Source organism: Hyposmocoma kahamanoa, unplaced genomic scaffold (assembly GCF_003589595.1).
Source record: "Hyposmocoma kahamanoa isolate Upper Pololo Valley unplaced genomic scaffold, ASM358959v1 114, whole genome shotgun sequence".
Taxonomy (NCBI): Eukaryota; Metazoa; Arthropoda; class Insecta; order Lepidoptera; family Cosmopterigidae; genus Hyposmocoma; species Hyposmocoma kahamanoa.
This window is the reverse complement of record NW_020653383.1, coordinates 1,181,585-1,203,437: the sequence shown is the minus strand read 5'-3', so window position 1 is coordinate 1,203,437 and position 21,853 is coordinate 1,181,585. Positions and strand designations below refer to the sequence as shown.

The 21,853-nt window shown below is 34.9% G+C and overlaps 1 protein-coding gene across 3 annotated transcripts in view; it reads left to right on the top strand.

Annotated features, from left to right (window-relative positions):
• Nucleotides 1-21,853, top strand: part of LOC113239658 (40S ribosomal protein S19a) — a 70,062-nt gene that overhangs the window by 35,453 nt on the left and 12,756 nt on the right. Inside the window, exons 12-22 of one of the 3 annotated variants that reach the window (XM_026476733.1) lie at nt 3,232-3,264; nt 8,121-8,384; nt 8,712-10,242; nt 10,650-10,848; nt 14,078-14,202; nt 15,197-15,412; nt 16,170-16,497; nt 16,897-17,120; nt 18,561-18,722; nt 19,716-19,882; nt 21,629-21,744. In XM_026476733.1, coding sequence (XP_026332518.1) covers nt 3,232-3,264; nt 8,121-8,384; nt 8,712-10,242; nt 10,650-10,848; nt 14,078-14,202; nt 15,197-15,412; nt 16,170-16,497; nt 16,897-17,120; nt 18,561-18,722; nt 19,716-19,882; nt 21,629-21,744 — 3,365 coding nt within the window. Of the gene's footprint in view, nt 1-3,231; nt 3,265-8,105; nt 8,385-8,711; nt 10,243-10,649; nt 10,849-14,077; nt 14,203-15,196; nt 15,413-16,169; nt 16,498-16,896; nt 17,121-18,560; nt 18,723-19,715; nt 19,883-21,628; nt 21,745-21,853 lie in introns of all 3 variants that reach the window. The other 2 variants (XM_026476731.1, XM_026476730.1) reach the window with 2 other exon arrangements.

Below are 21,853 nucleotides of genomic sequence, written 5' to 3'. Positions count from 1 at the left end.
ATCTATATCAATTCTATTATCATATCTATAGCCTGTGTTTTTCTTGTTGTTTGTGTCTTAAGAGGACAACATATTTACAAACAAACAAAATAAAAAATATCATATGCAACACTTAAGAATCGTTAGAAAAAAATTGTATAAACTTGTTGTATGTATGATATGACCCTGACACATAATCATTACTTGCTGTCACTTTCCATTGTTGGCAATGGATTTCATCAAGTGTATTTTATAAATTACAAATATTGAACTTTATTTCTTATCTCATAAGGCATATTTAAGGATAAAAGAAATTAAAGTCAACAATCTGATGATTTTTGTAAATTTTTGAAACACCCAGTATTATGGCATTGATAAAAAATTAATGTTCCTATCATGTCATTTAATGGCTCTGTATATACTCGTAGATCTATCTCGGTGGGTAAAGGGAATGTATATGTACTTTGAGTGGTTGGAAACCCGTAACTAGTGACAATGATTTCATTTTTATGATTCACAGTGAAATATGCGGTAGATTAATCTAAATAAATATTTTTTTGAATATTTTTTATTTCTGTTTTTCGTTAATTTTTTTTATTGTAGGTTTTATTTTATTAATATAAATGATAATTAATACATTTTATTATTTATTTACATATATATATATATATATATATATATAAATAATATATATATATATATTATATATATACATATATATATATATATATGTATATATATAAACATAAAATAATATATATATTATTTTATATATATATTAATTATAATATAATTTGATCTGAGAACATGTTCGGAAACACAAGCAAATTGGCTTCCAGCATTCGCTGGCCGCTGCCGCGCCACACTCGCCTCCTTTGCTTGGCTCGTGCTGTTTTTTCATATACTAACGTAACCTAACCTACTAAATGGAGGGCGCAACCAAGTAACCAAGATTTATTAGGAGATGAATGTCAAAATACATACTGATCATAAATGTCGTCAATTAAAAGAAAAGACCAATGATAAGAAAAGAGGATCAAATATTATTTTTAAATATCAAGTACCAATTTAGTAAGCTAAACCGTAATAATAGTGTTACCTTGAATGAGCTATCAAGTAGATCAACTCATATAGATGGAACAATTAATATTATATATCAAATATAAAAAATATCGTTTATTTAAAAAAGAACACATTTACAATAAATCGATTATTTATTTGAGAATCAAATAATATTCTGAAATACGGAATTCTTAGTGTTTAAAATAAAAAAAAAAAAAAAAAAAAAAAAAAAAAACGTGCTTTTTTTTTAAATAAATTATATTTTTTTATGTTTGATAATATTGTTATGGTTACGAACATCCTAAGATAACTATGAGTCTGTATATATTTTTTTCATTAATAATAGTAAGTTTTTTATTCTGTACAAAATATATTTCGATAGATGTATAAATTAATAAGCATTACGGAGCGACATTACCATTAACACACATAGTAAATCTCCTTAAATGTAGATTAAAAAAACAGGAATATTTTTATAGATTAGTGTACAATTGCCCTTGAAGTGAGACCTAAATTAAACGTTTTGATGACGTTAAAATGCGAATTCAACTTGTTTCGTAACGAAATCTTTCACAAAGACCTCTACTGCTACAAATTTTGTATTTCTTATGTAAATATTATGTCTACCTGTACTTTTCATGCTAATATTTATGTATTTCTTAACATAACGTCGGCGATAGTGCAATTACACGTAACTAGCATTTGATTATGAGTTTCCATTTCGGTAATTTAGAGGCCAAAACAAATCCGCGTAAATGTCGTGACAACCAAATTAGCGTGACTTACGGGAATCTATTGCTATCACTCCGTAGACAACATACTTTAATGCTTACTGTGTAAAAATGAAAGTTGTAGCTGTTGAAATAACAAAGTGATAACGTTATGTATTTAACCGACTTCAAAAAAGAGGAGGTTCTCCTTTTTCCTGTGTTTTTTTATATGTATGTTACGCGATAACTCTTTATTTATTTTGTCGATAATTTGAACCGATTTGGATGATTCTTTTTTTGTTGGAAAGAGGGTACCTCAGTAGTTAGTGCCAATTAAAGTTGAAGAATATTCTCTTTTATTTGCGTAACGTTCAGTGTAATTTACATTCCAAGTTTTGTATTCATGTGAAATTATGGGTTAAAACTATCTTTTTATACATACGATTTATTTAGTACGATTTCAAGAAACAATGTATGTAGGTTAACTTGAAGTATAAGGGAAGTCGTGCTTACCTTTATAAAATTAATAAACATCAAGGAAAGTAGATACGGTAACTATACAAGTAAATGTTGATAAGGCGTCCTACCTACCCCAATGGGAAAGGAGTGAATTATTATGTATGTATGTAAATGATAGATGGATATAACCAGACTATTCTATATTCAATTATAATTATTACTGGGCAATAACATATTGAACTTGGGTGTAGATAGTACATATGTTGTAGTTCAATCAGCCTACATTGTTCTAATCATCACGTGTTTATTTCTCAAAATACATTTCTTATTGACGAGACCATGTAAAAACCTTAATGACTGATCTTTTAATTGGTTAAATTTTTTGACACTTAAAGAATAAGTAATTAAAAATTACCTAATATTTTGTTCAATAATGTATCTTATAGTAAGGCATTAATTTGATAGTAGTAGAGCGCCTTGTAAAAGAATTCATCTAGTGAAGTATTGCCACCTTACACCTAGGTCTGCCGCTAAGCAGTAATGCGATCATTACTGCGTTCCGGTTTCGAAGAGTAAGGGTGCTGGTGAAATTACAAGCACATGGGACTTGTCAACTTATGTCTTAGGGAGACGGGCGTGGCGGTAGTGCCCCCCAGATCTGTACGATTTAAAGCTCCGAGTGACACTGAAAGTGCTATGGATAGGCGCATGTAGGCGTAAACTTACCATAACACGCACGACTTGTTCATACCATGACTAGGCATCGTAAAAAAAATGAAATTGGATGCATCTTGTATGAAATATTCTTTAATCGCTTGTTATACAGATGTACTGTTTCTATTTAACGGATTAATGTATCAAACAAAGTACCATATATTAGTACGTACGTTTGCATGTTTTATAAATATCTTATTTATTGTTTATGTACTGATTATTTATTCATTAATTCTTCTAAATAATAATATTTACTTAGTTATTTTTGGTGTTCAACTGTACTGACATCAACTAAAATTGTTCACAGCCCTCCTGGAAATGTTACCAATAGGTATTTCAGGTAAAGATTTAGGTGGCTTTTTATTTTATTTTTAATTCGTGGATTACTGTAACTATTGCACTTTTTAAATATAATTTGCATATTTCTATGTCTGAATGCAATATTAGTAAATTAATAACTATCAGTGGTTTTTTGTCACCGGTGATTTTTGGTTTCATTTCCTGTAACTAATTTTGTTTTTTCTTTGCAAACAATTTAGTTTTCCTCATATTAATGATACCTATACAATTAGTGTGTTATTTCCTTAATGTTTTTATAATTCCTAGGTGTATTGTTATTTTGTGTAAATTTTAACTTCACGAAAATTGCCTTAGGCATTGCTGGCTTCATGTGTAACGATAAGCATGCGATTGTTGACGGTTGTCCATTATTATTGACCATTTAGTTTTTAAAGTCACTCATACTCAAATGTTTAGACTCTCTGCCCCCAATGGAATGGAAAAAGGGCTGGCAGGTAAAGATGACAATACAAACTTATCATTTAACATCATTTTTTTAATTCAATGAAAAATTTAATTCATGTTTCTAGATAATGTAAAAATAACAAACTTTTCCAACATTACATTCGTGTTTTAAGGAACGATTTGTATGAAATTTTCCATTATTGGTCAGCATAATTTGGCACGCCCAGAATACCTATCATATTTAAGAGCCAGGCTCTTCTTGGTGTATAGTCTGTCTTGGTTGAAGACGGAGTAAAATGACATTTGTAGGGCTGTCAGTTTTCAAAGATTTTTAAATAGTTATGTGGTTGTTGTCGATAGTCGTTTCGACAGATTATGGAAAAAGATAAAATTTTGCCAAAAATGACTGAATTGTGAATGTTACGGCGTTCAAATGATTGATGATTGCGTTATTGCCTTCTTTATTCTTATTTTGACAGTTGGCCTACTAGTATCGAGATAAATTTTTATTCATATACATTTTAACAAGAATAGCCAGATTTATTATGCAGGGTGTCCCAAAAATAACACGCCAGAGCGACACTGTGGGTAGGTGAGCTATATACCTACCAGAAAACAATATTTTGACCCTAGTAAAAGTCTTTTAGTTTTCGAGATATAGGCCCTTTTTTATTTTTTTGCAAAAACTCTACTCTTTGTTGGGTTTTATGCTGTTATTGCCATGGTTAGCTCCAGATGGTTGTTATTTTTATTTTTCGAGTATTCTGAATAGTTTTTCGAGGTACAGCAACTAATATTTTACTGAGAAATATCATAAACTATGAAAAAAGTGATTAATTTGGTATACCTTGTACCCTTGTAAAAACTTAAACATAAAAAAATTGTATGAAACTGAATTTATAAACGATCTTAAAAACTACTCCACTTAATGCAGAATCAGGAGTTGTACAATACTATTGAAATTTTTGACAAGAACTTAGTCATTTAATTTTTTTTCGATATCAACACCCTATTAGCCGAATTGGTTTCTAAACAAAAATTGTATTAAATTATTGAGCTTTATAACTAACTACTCTGTCGGTAGGCCCCAGGTAGTAAAAAATGAGCGAGAAGTATGACCCTTATTTGTTATCTCTGTCTTACGTCGGTATCGGTCGCCAGGTAGGATCGGGTCCGGTTGGGCTCGTAGTACCCGTTAGTACATACATGTGTTTTGTGCTACGTACGCGTTTTTCGTTTTATCGCTGCTTCCGTTTCTACACTTTCGACGACTTGGCATCACTTTGGACTTTGATTTGATAACGAACGGAAAAGTTTTTTTAGTAATCATATCAACAACTTGGCTTACTTTGGACCCTGATTTGCTTACTATTTGGACCGTGTTGTTTGTGTGTGATCGACGGCTGCGCCTCCGGATACTGCCTTTATATAGTTAAAATGGCAGATCAACAGAATATCGTTGGAGCAAACCTCGAATTCACTCATAGTGATTACGCTGACATGTACCTAATTTACGGCGAAACTAGACGTGTTTCTGCTCGCGGCATCGTATCGTTAAATGCAAGATTAGCAGCAAGATTGTATGCGGTAAGATTTCCTAACTGTAGGCCACCGACTCATGAGACCATAATAAGAGTTGATGCTGCATACAGAGAGGGTAGGAACCCTGGCCATCGTGGTGGAGGCAGACCTCGTACCGTCGCAGACGAAATAGTTTTGCAGGAAGTGTCAAGAGATCCGTCCACTTCAGTTCGCCTGATTGAAAGACGGACTGGCATTTCAAAGTCTACGGCATAGCGAATTTTAAAAAGGCACCGATACCACCCATACCATATTCAGAGAGTTCAAACTTGACTGCCGAGCGATTACGCTAAACGCGTACAGTTTTGTCAGCAAATGTTTCAAAAGCACAGTGAAGACCCCAACTTCTTTAATACGATTTTGTGGAGTGATGAATCAGCATGTCGCAGAGATGGCTATGTAAACCTCCACAATATCCATAGCTGGCAGTTAGAGAACCCGCACGAGAGAAGAGAAGATCGGTCCCAACACCAGTTTAAAATTAATTTATGGACCGGAATTTTCAATGGGGAAATATTTGGTCCAGTTGAACTGCCTCCGACTCTAAATGGCGAAAATTATTTAGAGTTTTTACAAAACCATTTGCCAAACCTTCTCGAAGATGTGCCAATAGCATTACTAAGAAGAATGTGGTTTCAAAATGATGGGTGTCCAGCCCACTACGCTCGCGACGTCCGAATGCACCTCGACCAGACGTTCCCACGAAGATGGATTGGCCGATTGGGACCAATTTTGTGGCCACCGAGATCACCTGATCTGAACCCCCTCGACTTCTTCTATTGGGGGTGCTTAAAAGATAAAGTTTACTCCAAAGCTATCACTACAGAAACCGAACTACGACGACGAGTCTATGAAGCAGCTCGAGAAATTTCTCAAATGAGTTTGAGGCGTCTGAGAAGCTCATTCGTCAAAAGATGTCGCATGTGCATTAGAGTCTCTGACTCATGAGGCAGTTTGAACACTTGCTATAATATCTAATAAAAATTAAATTATTTAAATTTTATTGTTTTATTTTCCATTAAGTAAACACGGCGACAAATCAAGCGACACACAAAGGTACTCTACCACGATATTAGTAGCTAAATCCGCATGTTTTTGGGAAGTTTGATTTGTCACAGTTTGTTTGTACCAGTTCAGAGAGAGAAAGAAAAGCCTAGTAACTATATCACTCCTTTATTACGAATACAACGGGGGAAAAAAATTGATGCGCCGTTACCTAGCGCTTAGCAATTAATTCATTTAAAAGTTTAAATTTAATTTTGTTTAGAAACTGATTAGGTTGGTAGGGTGTTATGACGAAAAATAAATTAAATGACTATGTTCTTGTGAAAAATCTTAATAATATTGTACCATTCCTGATTCTGCATTAAGTGGAGCAATTTTTAAGATCATTTGCAAATTCAGTTTTATACATTTTTTTTCACATTAGCTATTCAAAGTTAACGTTTAACTTTTTACAAGGTATTCCAAATTAATAACTTTTTTCACATTTTATGACAATTATCAGATAAAATATTAGTTGCAGTACCTGGAAAAACTATTCAGGTTACCTGAAAAATTAAAACAACTACTATCTGGAGCTAACCCTGGCAATAGTAGCAAAAAACTCAACATAAAGTAGAGTTATTCCAAAAAAATAAAAAAGTGCAAATATCTCGAAAACTAAAAGACTTTTACTAAGGTCAAATTATTTTTTTTCTGGTAGGTATATAGCTCACCTACCCACAGTGTCGCTCTGGCGTGTTATTTTTGGGACACCCTGTATATATATTGAATTGAAATGAATATGTCTCCTCTTTGTGTTTTTCATTAACACCGTTCTAAATACAGTGTATGGATGTATGTATGTATGAACTTAAAAAATTGACAATTTAAATGAACTTGTGCTCAATAATTATATGAATAGTGGGTCGTGCCTGATTCCAAAGAAACAAATTCGGCTATTTATTCCATAAGCATGACCAATATTCAGTCGATAGTCGATAGAATATTTATCGACTGCAATCACTAGCTGCTCGCAACAGGGCAACACTTTTGCGCAATGAACTGTCAATTTACTCCGTCTTCAAAAAATACAGAATATAGCCTCCTCCACTAACTTACGGTTCATAGTTAGCTCCTTGACCTCCTTATAATTGATCCCTTTGATCTTCTTTATTTATATACAATACGGTAAGTAAACTAAAAAGCAACCACTAACGTTTGCTGCGTTCGTTGGTATTAATTCTATTATTTCCTTGCGTTATTGGATGGAGCCAGTAAGAGTATTTTAATTATGTTTTTGTAAGTTTTTGCTTCTGCAATTTCTTATTTTGCACCTCAGATGTGTATCATTTATTTGTAAATATTCATTAGTTACTTTCCCATAATGGTGTGTTTGGATTTCCAATTGGTTTCCAATTAATAGCAATCGTATTTCATTACTCGACAAATAAATTATCATACAAGACAAAGTCGAAAGCAACTTATTAGATTTACAGCCATTGTGTTGTGTTGCTTATATATTCTTTTGGCAGGGAGCTAGATAAAAGACTGTAAACTTTTAACCCTTTAAACCGTTGATTGGTATCGCCAACCAAATATGATATGATAGAAAAAACTTTGGCAGTATTTTACCTAATAATTCTGTATATATGTGAATAACGAAAAATATTCAATCATTTTTGAGATTTTTCATACAAAATGTTATATGATCAAGGAATTATTGTATCATGTCTCAAATATAAAAGAGTGTGTACCGCATTTACTTTTGTTTGTAATTAAACGCCCCATTTACAACGATTTCTACACAAATTGTGGCGCAGAACGCGACTGTGGTCCTGAATAGTAGAAAATTATTATTACAATAAATATTAGGTCCTTCTGTTCCAGATCCGCCAGTATCATGAGCTCAAAGTCAGCACCAGGCATCATTATGGCAACAGGAGTTATGGGAAAATCTCTTAAAGGCATTCCAGGAGTATACATCAGTCGGGACGCAGGTCTTACTTGGAAGAGGATTCTCAAAGACTATTATTTCTTTAACTATGGAGACCATGGAGGCGTCTTAGTGGCTGTGAAGTATTTCAAGTCTCGTGGAGAAACTCGGAAGATATTGTATTCAACTAATGAGGGTATCGAATGGAATTCATACCAGTAAGAGCCTTTTTTACATCACTTTTGTCTAAATTTTTCATTCACAATCAATTATTTTTATTTACTAATTAAACTCCATTACTATTTTACAGTCAATAGAAAACATAAATTAGGTGTTATTGGTGTCCGTGGTTATTATACCATTAGTGATAAGAATAATTATGTGTTCGATATTACGCATTTTTTTCAATTTAAACGAGAGGTTTTTCCTTAATATACAGTATAGTCAGTACTTCGAATTTTGTGTTCTCATTCATGTATCAAAGACAGACCGCATTTAATTATAAGAAACAAACGACAAGGTCTAACAAACAATTATTGTTGTAGGTTCCATGCCGATGACCTTAGGATATACGGCTTAATGACGGAGCCCGGAGAAAACACAACCACCTTTACTATGTTCGGATCGGCCAACGACCAGCACCAGTGGATCATTATCACTATAGATCTCTTCAATACTTTTGCGAGGAATTGTACTCAAGAAGACTATAAATTCTGGTCACCCTCACCACCCAATTCTACAGTATCTTGCGTTTTAGGCCAAAGAGACACTTTCCAAAGACGTCTAGCTCATACCAATTGTTATAATGGAATCACATATGAGAGACCAGTTAAGAAACAAGTCTGTGAATGTAGTAGACGAGATTTTGAATGCGATTTCGGTTTCATGCTCTCTGGGAACGAATGTATTCGTAACAAGAGTGTTAAATTCGATCCTTATGCGATTCCGGCTGAATGCGTACCTGGCGTTTTCTACAAGCGGACTAAAGGATACAGAAAAATTGACGGTGATGTGTGTGTTACCTCAGGCTATCTGCCATACGCCTCAGACATGATTCCGTGCCCTATCGACGAACCGCAAGAATTTCTTATAGTTGCTTTGAGAGATAAAATAGCACGTATAGATTTATCCGATAATTCTACAATATTTCCGGTTAAGGGACAGAAGAATATTGTCGCTATTGAGTTTGATATGAAGAATAATTGCATATATTGGGCTGATATAGAGTTAGATAAGATAAGTCGGCAGTGTTTTAATAACGGAACAATTCAAGAAGTCGTCGTTGATACCGACTTAGCGAGTATTGAAGGTATGGCTTTGGATTGGATATCTAATGTCTTGTATTTCGTGGACGGTTTGAGGAAGAAAATTGAGGCTGTTCGAACTGATTTGTTGATGTCGGGTAGGATGCGGGCTACAATTTTGGACTACAAAGTCCTTTCTAAACCACGAGGTATCACTGTTCATCCGAAAGCCGGATATTTGTTCTGGACGGACTGGGATAGGAATAACCCATCCGTTTCAAGGTCAAACCTAGATGGCACTGATGTTAAGGTACTTTTCACAAAACCGATAGTTCAGTGGCCTAACGGAATAACCATTGATCAAATGTCTGAAAGAATTTACTGGGTAGATGCTATGGAAGACTACATCGCCAGCGCTGATCTGAATGGTCAGTACTTTAAAAAGATTCTAGTGAATGATGAGAGAGTATCTCATCCTTTCGCTGTAGCAGTTTTGAAAGATAAAATGTATTGGGATGATTGGAAAGAGAAGTCCATATTTATATCTGACAAAGACACAGGAACTAATATTATAACGATCAACGATTCCTTCTCTGGACTTATGGATTTGAAAGTGTTTGCTCATTTCATTCAACACGGTAGTAATGCGTGCTCGTACAAAAATACTAGCTGTGATACTTTGTGCCTTGGGAGGCCGAATAACGGCTTCAGTTGCCTGTGTCCTGATGGATTCGTCAAGAATAGTAATGGAAAGTGCATGTGCCCGAATGGTATGGAGCCAGCGCAGAATATGACATGCCCTAAGAAATCCGGTTCTGCTACTTGTGACCCTGTAAGGACTTACTCTTTTGTTTTCTTTTGCACTTGTTTCTGATTATTGGTGCTCCTTTACTTATTAACTTAACGTATGAAGCAGAGAACAAACGGATGTCAAATAATAAAATCGCATTTGCATTGGGTGCAGTATTAACGAGTGCCGAAATAAATATAGATTTTTTTTGCAAATGATAATATTTTTTTACGTCTAAATCGCGTATACCTACATATATTTTTTCAAACAAACCAATGTTTCGCTCCCTGTACAGGTCGTGGTTGAATGACCATGGAACCTTTAAAGGGCATGGAACATTGGTTTGTTTAAAACTGTATACGAGATTTAAATTTTTTTTAAATAGTTTCATTTCGGATATGTAAAAATCGCGAAAATCTAAGAACTCGTTACCTTTTACTCTTCTACAGGATCAATTCACTTGTAAGAACGGAATGTGTATAGCAAAGAACTGGCGATGCGATGGTAACAACGACTGTGGTGACTTGTCAGATGAAGTGGGATGCCAATGTACACCGCCCATGATCCCTTGTGATGACAACCGTTGCTATTTGCCTCGCTGGCGTTGTGACGGCGACATTGACTGTGCTGATATGAGCGATGAGAAAGGTAGGCATTACGTGCACTTATTTATTCATACTTAGTTAAGTAAACTAGTATGTGTGTATTTCTTAATAAAATATTTGTTATTAATGCTTGACATGTCGTTCTGCATTTACATGTCCGACTAAGAAACAATAAAGTGTAATGTGAGTGAAGAAACTTTCATAAGTTTAACACAGGTGGCGCTGACGGCAAGATAGTCGTTTAAACCCAATACAACAGGCACGTATAAAGGAATTCGTAATGTCTCAATATGTAGCTCAGTTGGTATGAGCGGTGGCCCCGGTGTGGCAACAGACGCTGGTTCGAGTGTAGTCAGATCAAAGGATTTTTTCTTTGTTTTGTTCTATCTTTGTATCAACAATATAATAACAATAAGATGCGTAAATTGAAACAACGGACTCTTACTCTTATCTTATTGTATATTTTAAATTTGCCTATTTCATATTATGAATAATTTATATGATATGAATATAATAATTTATGTAATAATTTACGTGTTATGAATATAATAATTTATCTTACGTTGTGTAGCTTTCTTCTTTAAACAGCTTGGGTCCACAATAAGGCATACGATATCACAGTTATTTGGTGTTAAGTGTTTTATGTCATTTACACAGCGTGCATGTTTGCGACTAAAAAAATGATAGTTTGTATAGTTTTACCTGTCGCTGTGTGTACCTGACTCTACATTTTATATACTTTAAACAACTTATGGCTTGAGAAATTATTTGTTTTCCTTTGTTTTCCTATTGTTTAAAAAGAAAATATTAGTAGTTATTATTTTAGATATGAACGGATTTAGGAAATGAAACTATTTTTCCGGATTTAAATCGCGTATATTTGTTTTTTCAAACAAACCGACGTTTCGGGCCCTTTACAGGTCCCATGGTCACGGTTGACTGAGGTGGTACAGTCTTCAACCAGTTATGTCTAATATTAATGCAAACCACCCTATTTTTTCACTATAGTTACAATAGTTATTAATTAAATACCTTATTTTTAATTTTACAAAGAAAACATTCCAATTTACGCTACATTAAGTTTTACAAATTATTTTATTGAATGAATTTTTATTAGGTTTAATTTATTGTTAATTATTAATAGAAATTAGAATAAACTAAAACATATTAATTAGTACTGCAGTCTTATGTCTGTTTGGGATTTTTCATTAGAGGAAATACTGGATCCCAAACTGGTGGTACGGAGAAACCATCTTCCCTGTTGAAATTAGGATGTTTTTTAATTTCAATGGCCTCTCGCAGCATCCTGGGTAGATAACGGACTTCTTTTGCAAGGACCTGGGGTTTGTCAAACTTCATTGAATGTGTAGGTTTATCCATGACATGCTCGCAGACTGCAGACTTGTTTACGCGACGGTGTTTGACATCAGCTATATGTTCTTTGACGCGGGTACAAATACTTCGCTTTGTTTGTCCAATATAAGAGAGACCGCACTCACAGTCAAGCTTGTAAACTCCTGCATCCTGTAAGGGGATGTTACATTTCACGGGTCTCAGGAACTGAGAAATCTTCCTCAGGGGCTTGAAATAGGTCTTGATAGATGCACGCCTGAGGACTCTTCCGATCTTGTCTGTAACACCTCTCACGTAAGGTAAGATGGCAGGTCTTCGCTCGACTGTAGGTGGTTTCACACGGGGTCTGCGGCGTTGGCGTGGAATCCTCAACTTATTCGCATGTAGGACTTGCTTTATATGCTGAAGTTCCCCCGCCAGATGATTACTGTCGCAGACACCATATGCTCTCTGAAACAAAGATTTGCCCACGGTAGCTAACTGGCTAGGATGGTGATGGGAATTACCATTGAGGTACCTATCTGTATGGGTTTTCTTTCGAAATACAGTATGGCCTAGGGTGTTATTAGGATTTCTTTTAATTAAAACATCTAAGAAAGCTAAAGTACCACAATTCTCTTGTTCCATAGTAAATTGGATCTTAGTACTAAAAGAATTAAGATGGTCCAAGAAAGAAGGTATGCTATCTTTAGGTAATATTGTGAAAGTATCATCAACGTACCGTTTGAAAATCTTCGGCCTAGCTGGGGCCATGGGTAAAACTCGCTCCTCGAAGTCTTCCATGAAAATATCGGCAACAACGGGAGATACCGGGGAGCCCATCGCTATACCGTCAATTTGTAGGTAGAATTCATTATTCCACAATAGATAGCCTGATGTTAGGCAGTGTTCTAATAATTCTACATATTCAATGGACATATTATGTTCCCTTAGCTTCCTACGTACAATCTCAATGCAGTCTTTTACTGGTAGGTTGGTAAACAGCGACTGAACATCAAAACTGACCATGGTGTCATCATCAGTTAACCGTAGATCTTTGATTCCACTGATGAAATGGTATGAATCCTTCACATGTGTGGAAGTATTCCCTCTCAATGGTGACAGTACCTTTGCCATGTGTTGAGCCAGTTTGTAGGTTGGTGTGTCAATCTGGCTAACTATGGGACGGAGTGGGGTGTCAGCCTTATGTATTTTTGGTAACCCATACAGTTTTGGTGGTTTCACGGCGCAGGGCACAAACGCACTTACATCAAGTTTCAGCGTATCGGAGTGCTTAGATATTAAGTTAGTTGTTGTTTTTAATATCTTGGTGGTAGGGTCTTTCTTCACCTTTTTATACGTGCTTTCATCCGATAGTAAGTCAGTTATTTTGCTGTTATAATCTGACGTATTCATGACCACCGTCGCGTTACCTTTATCTGCACGGAGGATGACTAATTCAGGATCTTCGCGGAAGGTCTTCAGCGCGTTATATTCATCTCGAGTAAGATTCGGTCTGGGCTGTTTATTTGAACGCAATATTGACGAAACGTCTTGGCGTATTGCCTCCAAATCTTCCTTTCTTATGTTGTTTTTAACTAGACAATCCTCAACGTTACAAATAATTTCTTCGTATGGAACACGACGAGGAGCCACTGCGTAATTCAAACCCTTTTGCAAAACTGAAAAAGCAGACTGATCTAACGTTTTGTTCGATAAGTTTATTACAGATTGAGTTTGTGTTTGATCATTTGACAGTGACGTTGACGTTTCGTTACTTGTGCACTTCAGTTTAAGTTTATTAAATTTTTCAATCTGTGTTTTTTGGGATTGTTGAAATTTAAATTCCGATTTAAATCCGGAAAAATAGTTTCATTTCCTATGTGTAACAATCGCGAAAACCTAAGAACTCGATATATGAACGGATTTGTTTTATGTAGATTGCGGCAGCGCTAACTGCACTGAAAACCAATTCCAATGCGGCAACGGTCAATGTATCGAGAAGAAATGGGTGTGCGATGGAGACGCCGACTGCAAGGATGGTTCAGATGAACGCAACTGCACTGTGAGTACAGCTAACAATCTAATTCTTTATTTCATTTTGTTGTTCATTCTCGATAGTCTGAAATAAGTGCAGATATCCATGGGCGACGTTGACCACCTCCAATGAAGTGGCTTGTGTGCTTGTTTTATTTTATTTTTTTTTTCTTTCTATTTGTCAAGCGGCAGCGCGATCAAACTCGGACCACGGCGGGATGAGGCGAGTGGCGCGAGGGGAAATCAAGGGGGGAAGTCATTCGACGATATAACTTGCTACAATACACTTTGTTTTTTTTTTTATAATTTTTAAAATAAATACATTAATGTCAAAGTAATCAAAATAATTCATTGAAGATTTCATTATAATTCCCAATCAAAGTAACGGAAGGAAAACCTGTCTGGCTGCTTACGGACAAGCATCAACACTACTTTTTATACATATATATAGAAGATACTTGGGAAGAAAGAAAGACAAGCAGCAAATTTTAAATTCGTAGATAAATGTGTTTAAATATTTTTTTAGGGTTTTCTGATAAAAGGAATAGTTAAAATATGCACATTTGATATTAAGTTGTTTATTTATGTTATACATATATTGCCACATGTTTTATACAGAAACTTTCATTGTATTTTAATCAAGCTGTTTTCAAAAATACTTTCATTTTCTCTTTTAACTTGTACAAAAAAAATTATAACTGCAACTTGACTCATGAATAGAAATGCACCATTCCTTACATTACTAAGTTTTTACTTAGACGTTATTTGGTAATAGTGTTTATAACGTAATAAACGTCAAATATGACTATTTGTAGTAAAAAATCTGATTATTGAAATGAGTTATGCCCTTTAAGTTTCCTGAATATTGAGACATATTTACACAAAAAATAGATTGGCCTCTATTTTCCGATTCCGAATATGTATGTTGCTCAAATTTGATAAAAATGGTAGATGTGCTTTTGTCGTTCCGAGGGCAGATTTACCATAACCAGTTCCTTATCTTTGTCATAATTATGCCCTAGGTTCATCCAAAACGACCAGACACAGTCAACTGCTCAGTTCACGGTTTTGCGTGCGGAAACGACTCTAACGCCCTCTGTATACCGAGTTCGTGGGTTTGTGACGGCGAGAGAGATTGTCCAGGCGGCGATGACGAAAAAGCGGAAAAATGCAAGAATTCTGTGTGTGCGGCTGGCATGTTTAGATGTCCTAGTGGAAAATGCATATTCAGCTCTTGGGTAAGTTTTTTAAAGTTTCGGAAAGAAAGTATTTTTGTGCGATAAAAATCAAATATCTCTGAGGTGCACTCAACTTACGTCAAATTGAAGATGTCTGATTGGATACTTGCAGTTACTAATAGCCATGTTCTCTAAGGAAAGTGACAGCGGTACTAGCCTTTCTTTTAACGAGTTCTCTACTAGATGATGTTTATTACTCATTAACGTTGGTCAAAATCATGTGGTTATAAAAACAGTAGCTTACCACCAAATAACATTAAGATTGCTGGTCGTAGAATAAACGTCACAGGAATACTACATTTTATTGCTGGAAAAACCGCTTTCAGAGGGTTATAAATAATGTATTAGACAACATCATATATACGTACGTACGTTGCTCTGATCCCAAAGTAAGTAGCAAAAGCACTTGTGTTATGGAATTCGGAAACAACGACGGTACCACAAACACTCAGACCCGAGACAATATAGAAAAGTTAGTTTTTCTACACAGACCCGGCCGGGGATCGAACCCTTGACTCAGAGGTGGTGACACCATGAAAACCGGTGTACAAGCCACTCGTCCACGGAGACCGTCAAATGTTATAGATCTCGTTATAGATGTCAATTACGTTAGTTCACATAACTACTAATATGGAAAAAAGAAAAATTAGTTGTTTTCTCCAAATGTATGCAAATACGTCGTGGGTTAGAAGAGTGTCAAGGTTTATAGTAATTTATTTATCGTTTTAGTAAAACAAATATACTATTTCTCAATCAGGTGTGTGACGGCGAGAACGACTGCGGCGACGACGAATTATCCGATGAAAGAGACTGCGCAGCACATCCGAACTTTTCGAAAATCCTACCTTCAGTTAAAACAGAAAAACCTGTGGAGTTCTCCAATAACGCCACTTGTCTAGACTGGATGTTCAAATGCGATAATGGCAACTGTCTACCGTATTGGTGGAGATGTGACAGCATCAATGATTGTGGTGATAATTCAGATGAAGTTGGTTGCGGCATCGACCCTGAAACCAGCTCTGTGTCGCCGGAACATGACGGTACGAAGCGGACGTGCGGTAAAAACCAGTTTACTTGTTTACCTGGTATGTACTACATTTTTAGATACTTTGATTAAAACTGTAAAACAGTTTAGTTAAAGAGTGTAGTTTGTATTTATTTATCCCCACTGCTGAGCACAAGCCTCATCTAACAATGAAAGAGCTCGTGTCGTGGTTCCATGTAAGCATAATGCAACCAAAAAACACATGGTAAATTTGAACCCACTTTGAACCCACTACCTTGAAAGGCGGTAGCTCAAACCATTAGGCTACCACGGCTAGATTGTACTTACATTGTTAACTAAATTGACTATTTGTTGTTACAGTTGTGTATTTAACTGAAAAATGTTAACAATATAATATGAATTGAAATTATTTTACTGATCTCTTTTGTAGCTACAAGAGATTGTTAAGATCGTAAGATAAAAGATTTTTTTCCAACAGGAGTTTGTATACCTCTACAATGGGTATGCGACACAGCGGAAGACTGCGCTGACGGGTTGGACGAGCGTGGTTGCCACGACCACATCATCGCCGGCGGCCATGTTTGCGCCGCGGATGAGACTCAATGTTCGGATGGCCAAATGTGCATATTGAATTCGAAACTGTGTGATGGGAAGATCGATTGTCCGGATGCCAGTGACGAGTTGCGCTGCAGAGGATCTAGTGTAAGTTCTATTTAAGTTTCCAGATCGATTGGATGTTTTATCATTGTCACGTTCTGTCTCCATGGATCTGCAGATTAATTGACCACAAAGTCAGTCTCACTCGACTGACAGCAATTCATTCAGACAATTGATAACTAAGTCAGATCTTATTAAACCACTGATTCGACAGCACCAGACGACTTTTACGATGCACAGAGACCGTACAGAGACATATTTGTGCTTCTATAATAATAATTTGTGCTTCAATGGGTGTCACGCGTGTCACACTGCGGTCCACCAACTAAAACGCAGTTCAGTGACAAATGGTCAAATATCCGTTTTGAATAGCTAAAAATAGTGCACAAAATTATCTTTAAAAATAGTTAATTAGTTAACGTACTCGACTTATCGGAACTTACCCTAACGATGCTTAGCTGAAATATCGTTAAACAATTTCAATATTCTAAAACTGTGTTATGGTTTTTTATGACTCTCAAAAAAATATTTTGTCACTTAGCCGCTTATTAGCACTTCCACTAAACTTAAATCAGTCTTAAGCTAATGCTTGCAATGCAAAAGACACCCTTAACACGCTGTGGTAAGAGTGTCTTATCAATTTCATCATTTATTGGTTTAAGACGTACTAAAGTTTAGTTTAAGTGGACTATATTCTTCGGTTCTTATCATATTTTTGCTTACAAATGTATTCTATAGTTAATCGTTCGTTAGTCCTGACTGAATACTAGCACCTTAGGTAATCTAGGCACCTGCTGAATCACCACTCTTTTATTGTTATGACAAAAATGTTACGTTTACTTCTGTGTGCGGGTTCTCACCTATGGCTGGTGGATATGGCGAAATGAAAGATTTGAAGGGCTTGCTTGCTCCTTCAGAAATGGATGTTTTATCGTTGATCGTTAATTTCAGACTGAGATTTTTCATTGCGAATGACGCCACTTTATAAGTGCGCGAGTGCTCTCAAATGTATGTATTTTAGCCAGTGAGCATCTTGTGTCCTTTCCATCTACTGCATCCCCTAAAAAGGATAATGCCTTTATTTCAGAAATTTAAATAACAGTTAGATACTTATGGAATTTATACAGAAATTAGTAACTTAGTAACTATCGTTTAAACGCAGAGTTATTAAATTAATCGTGATTATGACTAATATCGAGTGCAGCCTTCTCCTGTATTTCCAGCTTCTGTGTTCATCATCAATTCATCTATTTGACAGTGTTCTATGGAGGTCTCCATAGAACACTGTCAAATAGATGAATTGCGTTTTTTGTTTTGTTTGAAAATTCTTAATGTGATATGTCAATGAACCATATTATGATTCTACCAATGCGGCCTTTTTAGCCCTGCAGAGCATCGAAATTGCCTTTTTAAATTAATTGTTATTTGTTTATGCTTCATTTTTATGTCATAATTTGTTTTTTAATTTCACAATTTTGTTCATAGACCCACAAGATAGTAGTTGACTGTCGTCGCGGTTACTTCATGTGCGACGATGGAACACAGTGCATCCCGCAAAATTTCGTTTGCAACGGTCACCAGGATTGTTATGACGGCACCGACGAGGTCAACTGCACCAGCACCAATGATACAAATAGAATTTATCAGGTTTGTGAATGCAAATCAATAACAAAAGTATTTTCGAGTTCAATTTATTGATTGCACACTGGAATCAGATTTATATCAGTTCCAAAATTAAATTTTCAGCTTCTCTGTGACCAATTACAAAATATCTTCTTATAAATACTTAGCGATGAAAGACCTAAAAGCTTAAAAATTATCCGAGTTTGGAAAACTATATTCTTGCCGTATTACTATCTAAAGTTTAGTATGTGAAGTTTTTCGCTTAACAGACAGCACATCATACCAGCACATCGTAACTACAAATAAAATACATACATCTCATAATTCAAGTATTATCTGCGCCACCTTGACCGAATAGCGATTTAACATCTAAACCTTTAGGTAAATTTTGAATTGCTATAGCGAATTGACGAGTGAGAAAATTTAAAAGTTAAATAATGAACTACAACGAAACAGGTTAATAGTGCAATCGTCAATATTCATAATTCTCGAGTGGCTCCGAATATTTGACATAAAAAGTATTATCGTACGATATCGATCGGTGTGAAGAGTCCGAGCAATTTAATTTTAAACCTTGAAATGGTTAATGTAATGTGCGCCTGACAACCACACCAATTACCTGATCTCAATCTAGAGAATTCCTTGTGCTATGAGTACCAGAGCAACGGAATTCACCCCCGGGGCATTGCCCAGAACACCCCTACCAGAGCTAATTTTGAAATTTCATTTCCCACATTGGTCCTACCGGGAATCGAACTGGGACCTCTTATTTCAGCGCCCACAAACCGCTAAGCCACTGAGGCCGTCAACGGTTACACTAGTTTGGACTTTTGACATCATTATAACACAAGAATTACATGAAACAGGTTTAATCTTTTATTAGTAGACAATTAGTTAAATATACAGTAATAAAAGCTTAATTACTAGAAACCAAAGAAATAATTTCTTTGAATTCTGCTATGGGGTGGAGGTAAACATCTAATAATTTGGTCTGTAAAAAGCAATATTTTATTTTAGTTCCTGAGCGTTGGTGTAGACCAATCGTCAATAAATTCCACGAGTTTCTTGATCTCATGCTGGATGGCTCAGCAGAAGATGGTGCAGTATCGATTCCTGCCGTCCATTGCGAAGGTCAGCGACGGTGTTTGGAAGAATATGACTTGGACTAATGATAGTATTTACAGGTAAGATTTTATGGTACTATATTGTATGATTATATGATTGTATGTATGATATGATTGTATGGTCTGTCCTTTTTTAAGATGAAGTAAAATAAAGTTCATTGCGCAATAGTGTTACTCGCTTGCGTGCAGCTAGTGATTGCAGTCGACAAATATTTTATTGACTATCGACTGAATGTTGGTTACGCTTATGCAGTACTATATATATAATAATAACTTGGAAAAATTGCTGTAGTAAAGTGTAAAAACAGGATTTTGTATCATATTTTCACTGAACTAAAAAAATATATTTTGTTATCATAGTTATAATTTGTAAATGTTATTTGTTTAGTTGTATAGTATTTATATATAAATAAATCGTAAATATAAATTACAAAAGCAAACAAAATAATTAAATAGCTAACTGTCCTTTTTCTACACATTGCATGCGCAAAAGATGGAAAGAGACCCACTAGGTCAGTTTCAAGAAGCTTATATAAACTTCTTGGCCATTTTCAATTGCTCGAACCACAAGCGATTGAAATATTTAGAACAAAGAAACTGTAGAGTTGCTTTGATTTTAATCCTATTTTTAAAATGATTTTTTTATTAAACGTTAGCAATAACCAACAAAATATTGTTGTACTCGTTTTACAGCATGGGATTACCTATCGGAAGTCAGAAAATACATTTGTCCGAAATAACATTAGCTCGAATTTTCATAATATGTTTTTACGAAGATTACAAAACAAAAGCTAATTTTGTCTATGTAAAAAGTATCAAAATTACTCGAAAGCGTAACGGTTTTGTTATAAATCGGAATTACGGATATTTGAGTTTACGAGTTTATATTTCTTATAGTACACGCATATTTTTACATTTATAATATTTGTTTGTATGTATCTGCCCAACTCTTTATTATTTCTTAAAGTGAATTTGTACAAAATTGGACATAATAATATTTATAAAAAATTATTAATATTGTAAATATAAAGGCTGCTCCATTATTCTTGTGTGCAAGAAATTTTCACTCGAACCGAAATATGGTACATTTTGTTAAGTTTCCAGTAGAAGCTGAATATGGCGTTTTTGGGCCCTTAAATTGTTGCAAGCAAAATTAGGCAGTACTGCAATGACGTTACAATTTAATTTAAATGTTTTAGTTTTTTTTATTTTTCCTTATATGTTACGAAAACTACTAGTAGTAGTAGTGTCGTTTGTATAGGTTAACTTCGGACTTTTTTTTCGTGGTTTTTGTATTAGACCCGACGTCCGTTTGTTGGTAGGTCAATGAATGATATTTAGCCAAAAAAAATTAAGAGTTTGTTCAATTGCAATTCCATGAAATAATTTTTACTTCCTAAAGAGATGCTAACATCCCGAAAATACATTCTTCTATAAATACGTGTTTACCCGGTTTAATTTATATTATTGGTTATGGATATACTTTTTTAATTCTCAATTTTAATGAAAATTACTACTGTTCAGCGATGCGTGCGAATGACGCGACGTTTTGACAATTTTTTTTATTGATTATTTACAAAACTTAAAATAATTTCCCTGACCAATACCCATATGCAACCGCCCCCTCCACTTGGTGTCATATTATATCATTTTAAGAGTATTTATTTCAATATCATTATATAACTATGTATAATAATGATTGATTACAAGTAAATTTTGATATTTTTTAAGAGTTCCTTTCTTGTCTCTCATAATAACTGATCTGTGGCCAAACGGTTATTAATTTAGATAATAATTTGTCCTCAGATTCACGGGTCTAGAGCCATTTACGAACTACAATGTGACGTTCTACATACAAGACAGTAAATCAAATAAGATCTATCCTTCTATGAAATATGTCAACACCACCACTGGCGAAGGAGGTAAGAGATAAAACATACGAATAATATCGAACTCTTATCGGGATTGTTACATGTAGGAAATGAAACTATTTTTTTGTATGTAATTTACTTTTTATTAAAGACCAACTTT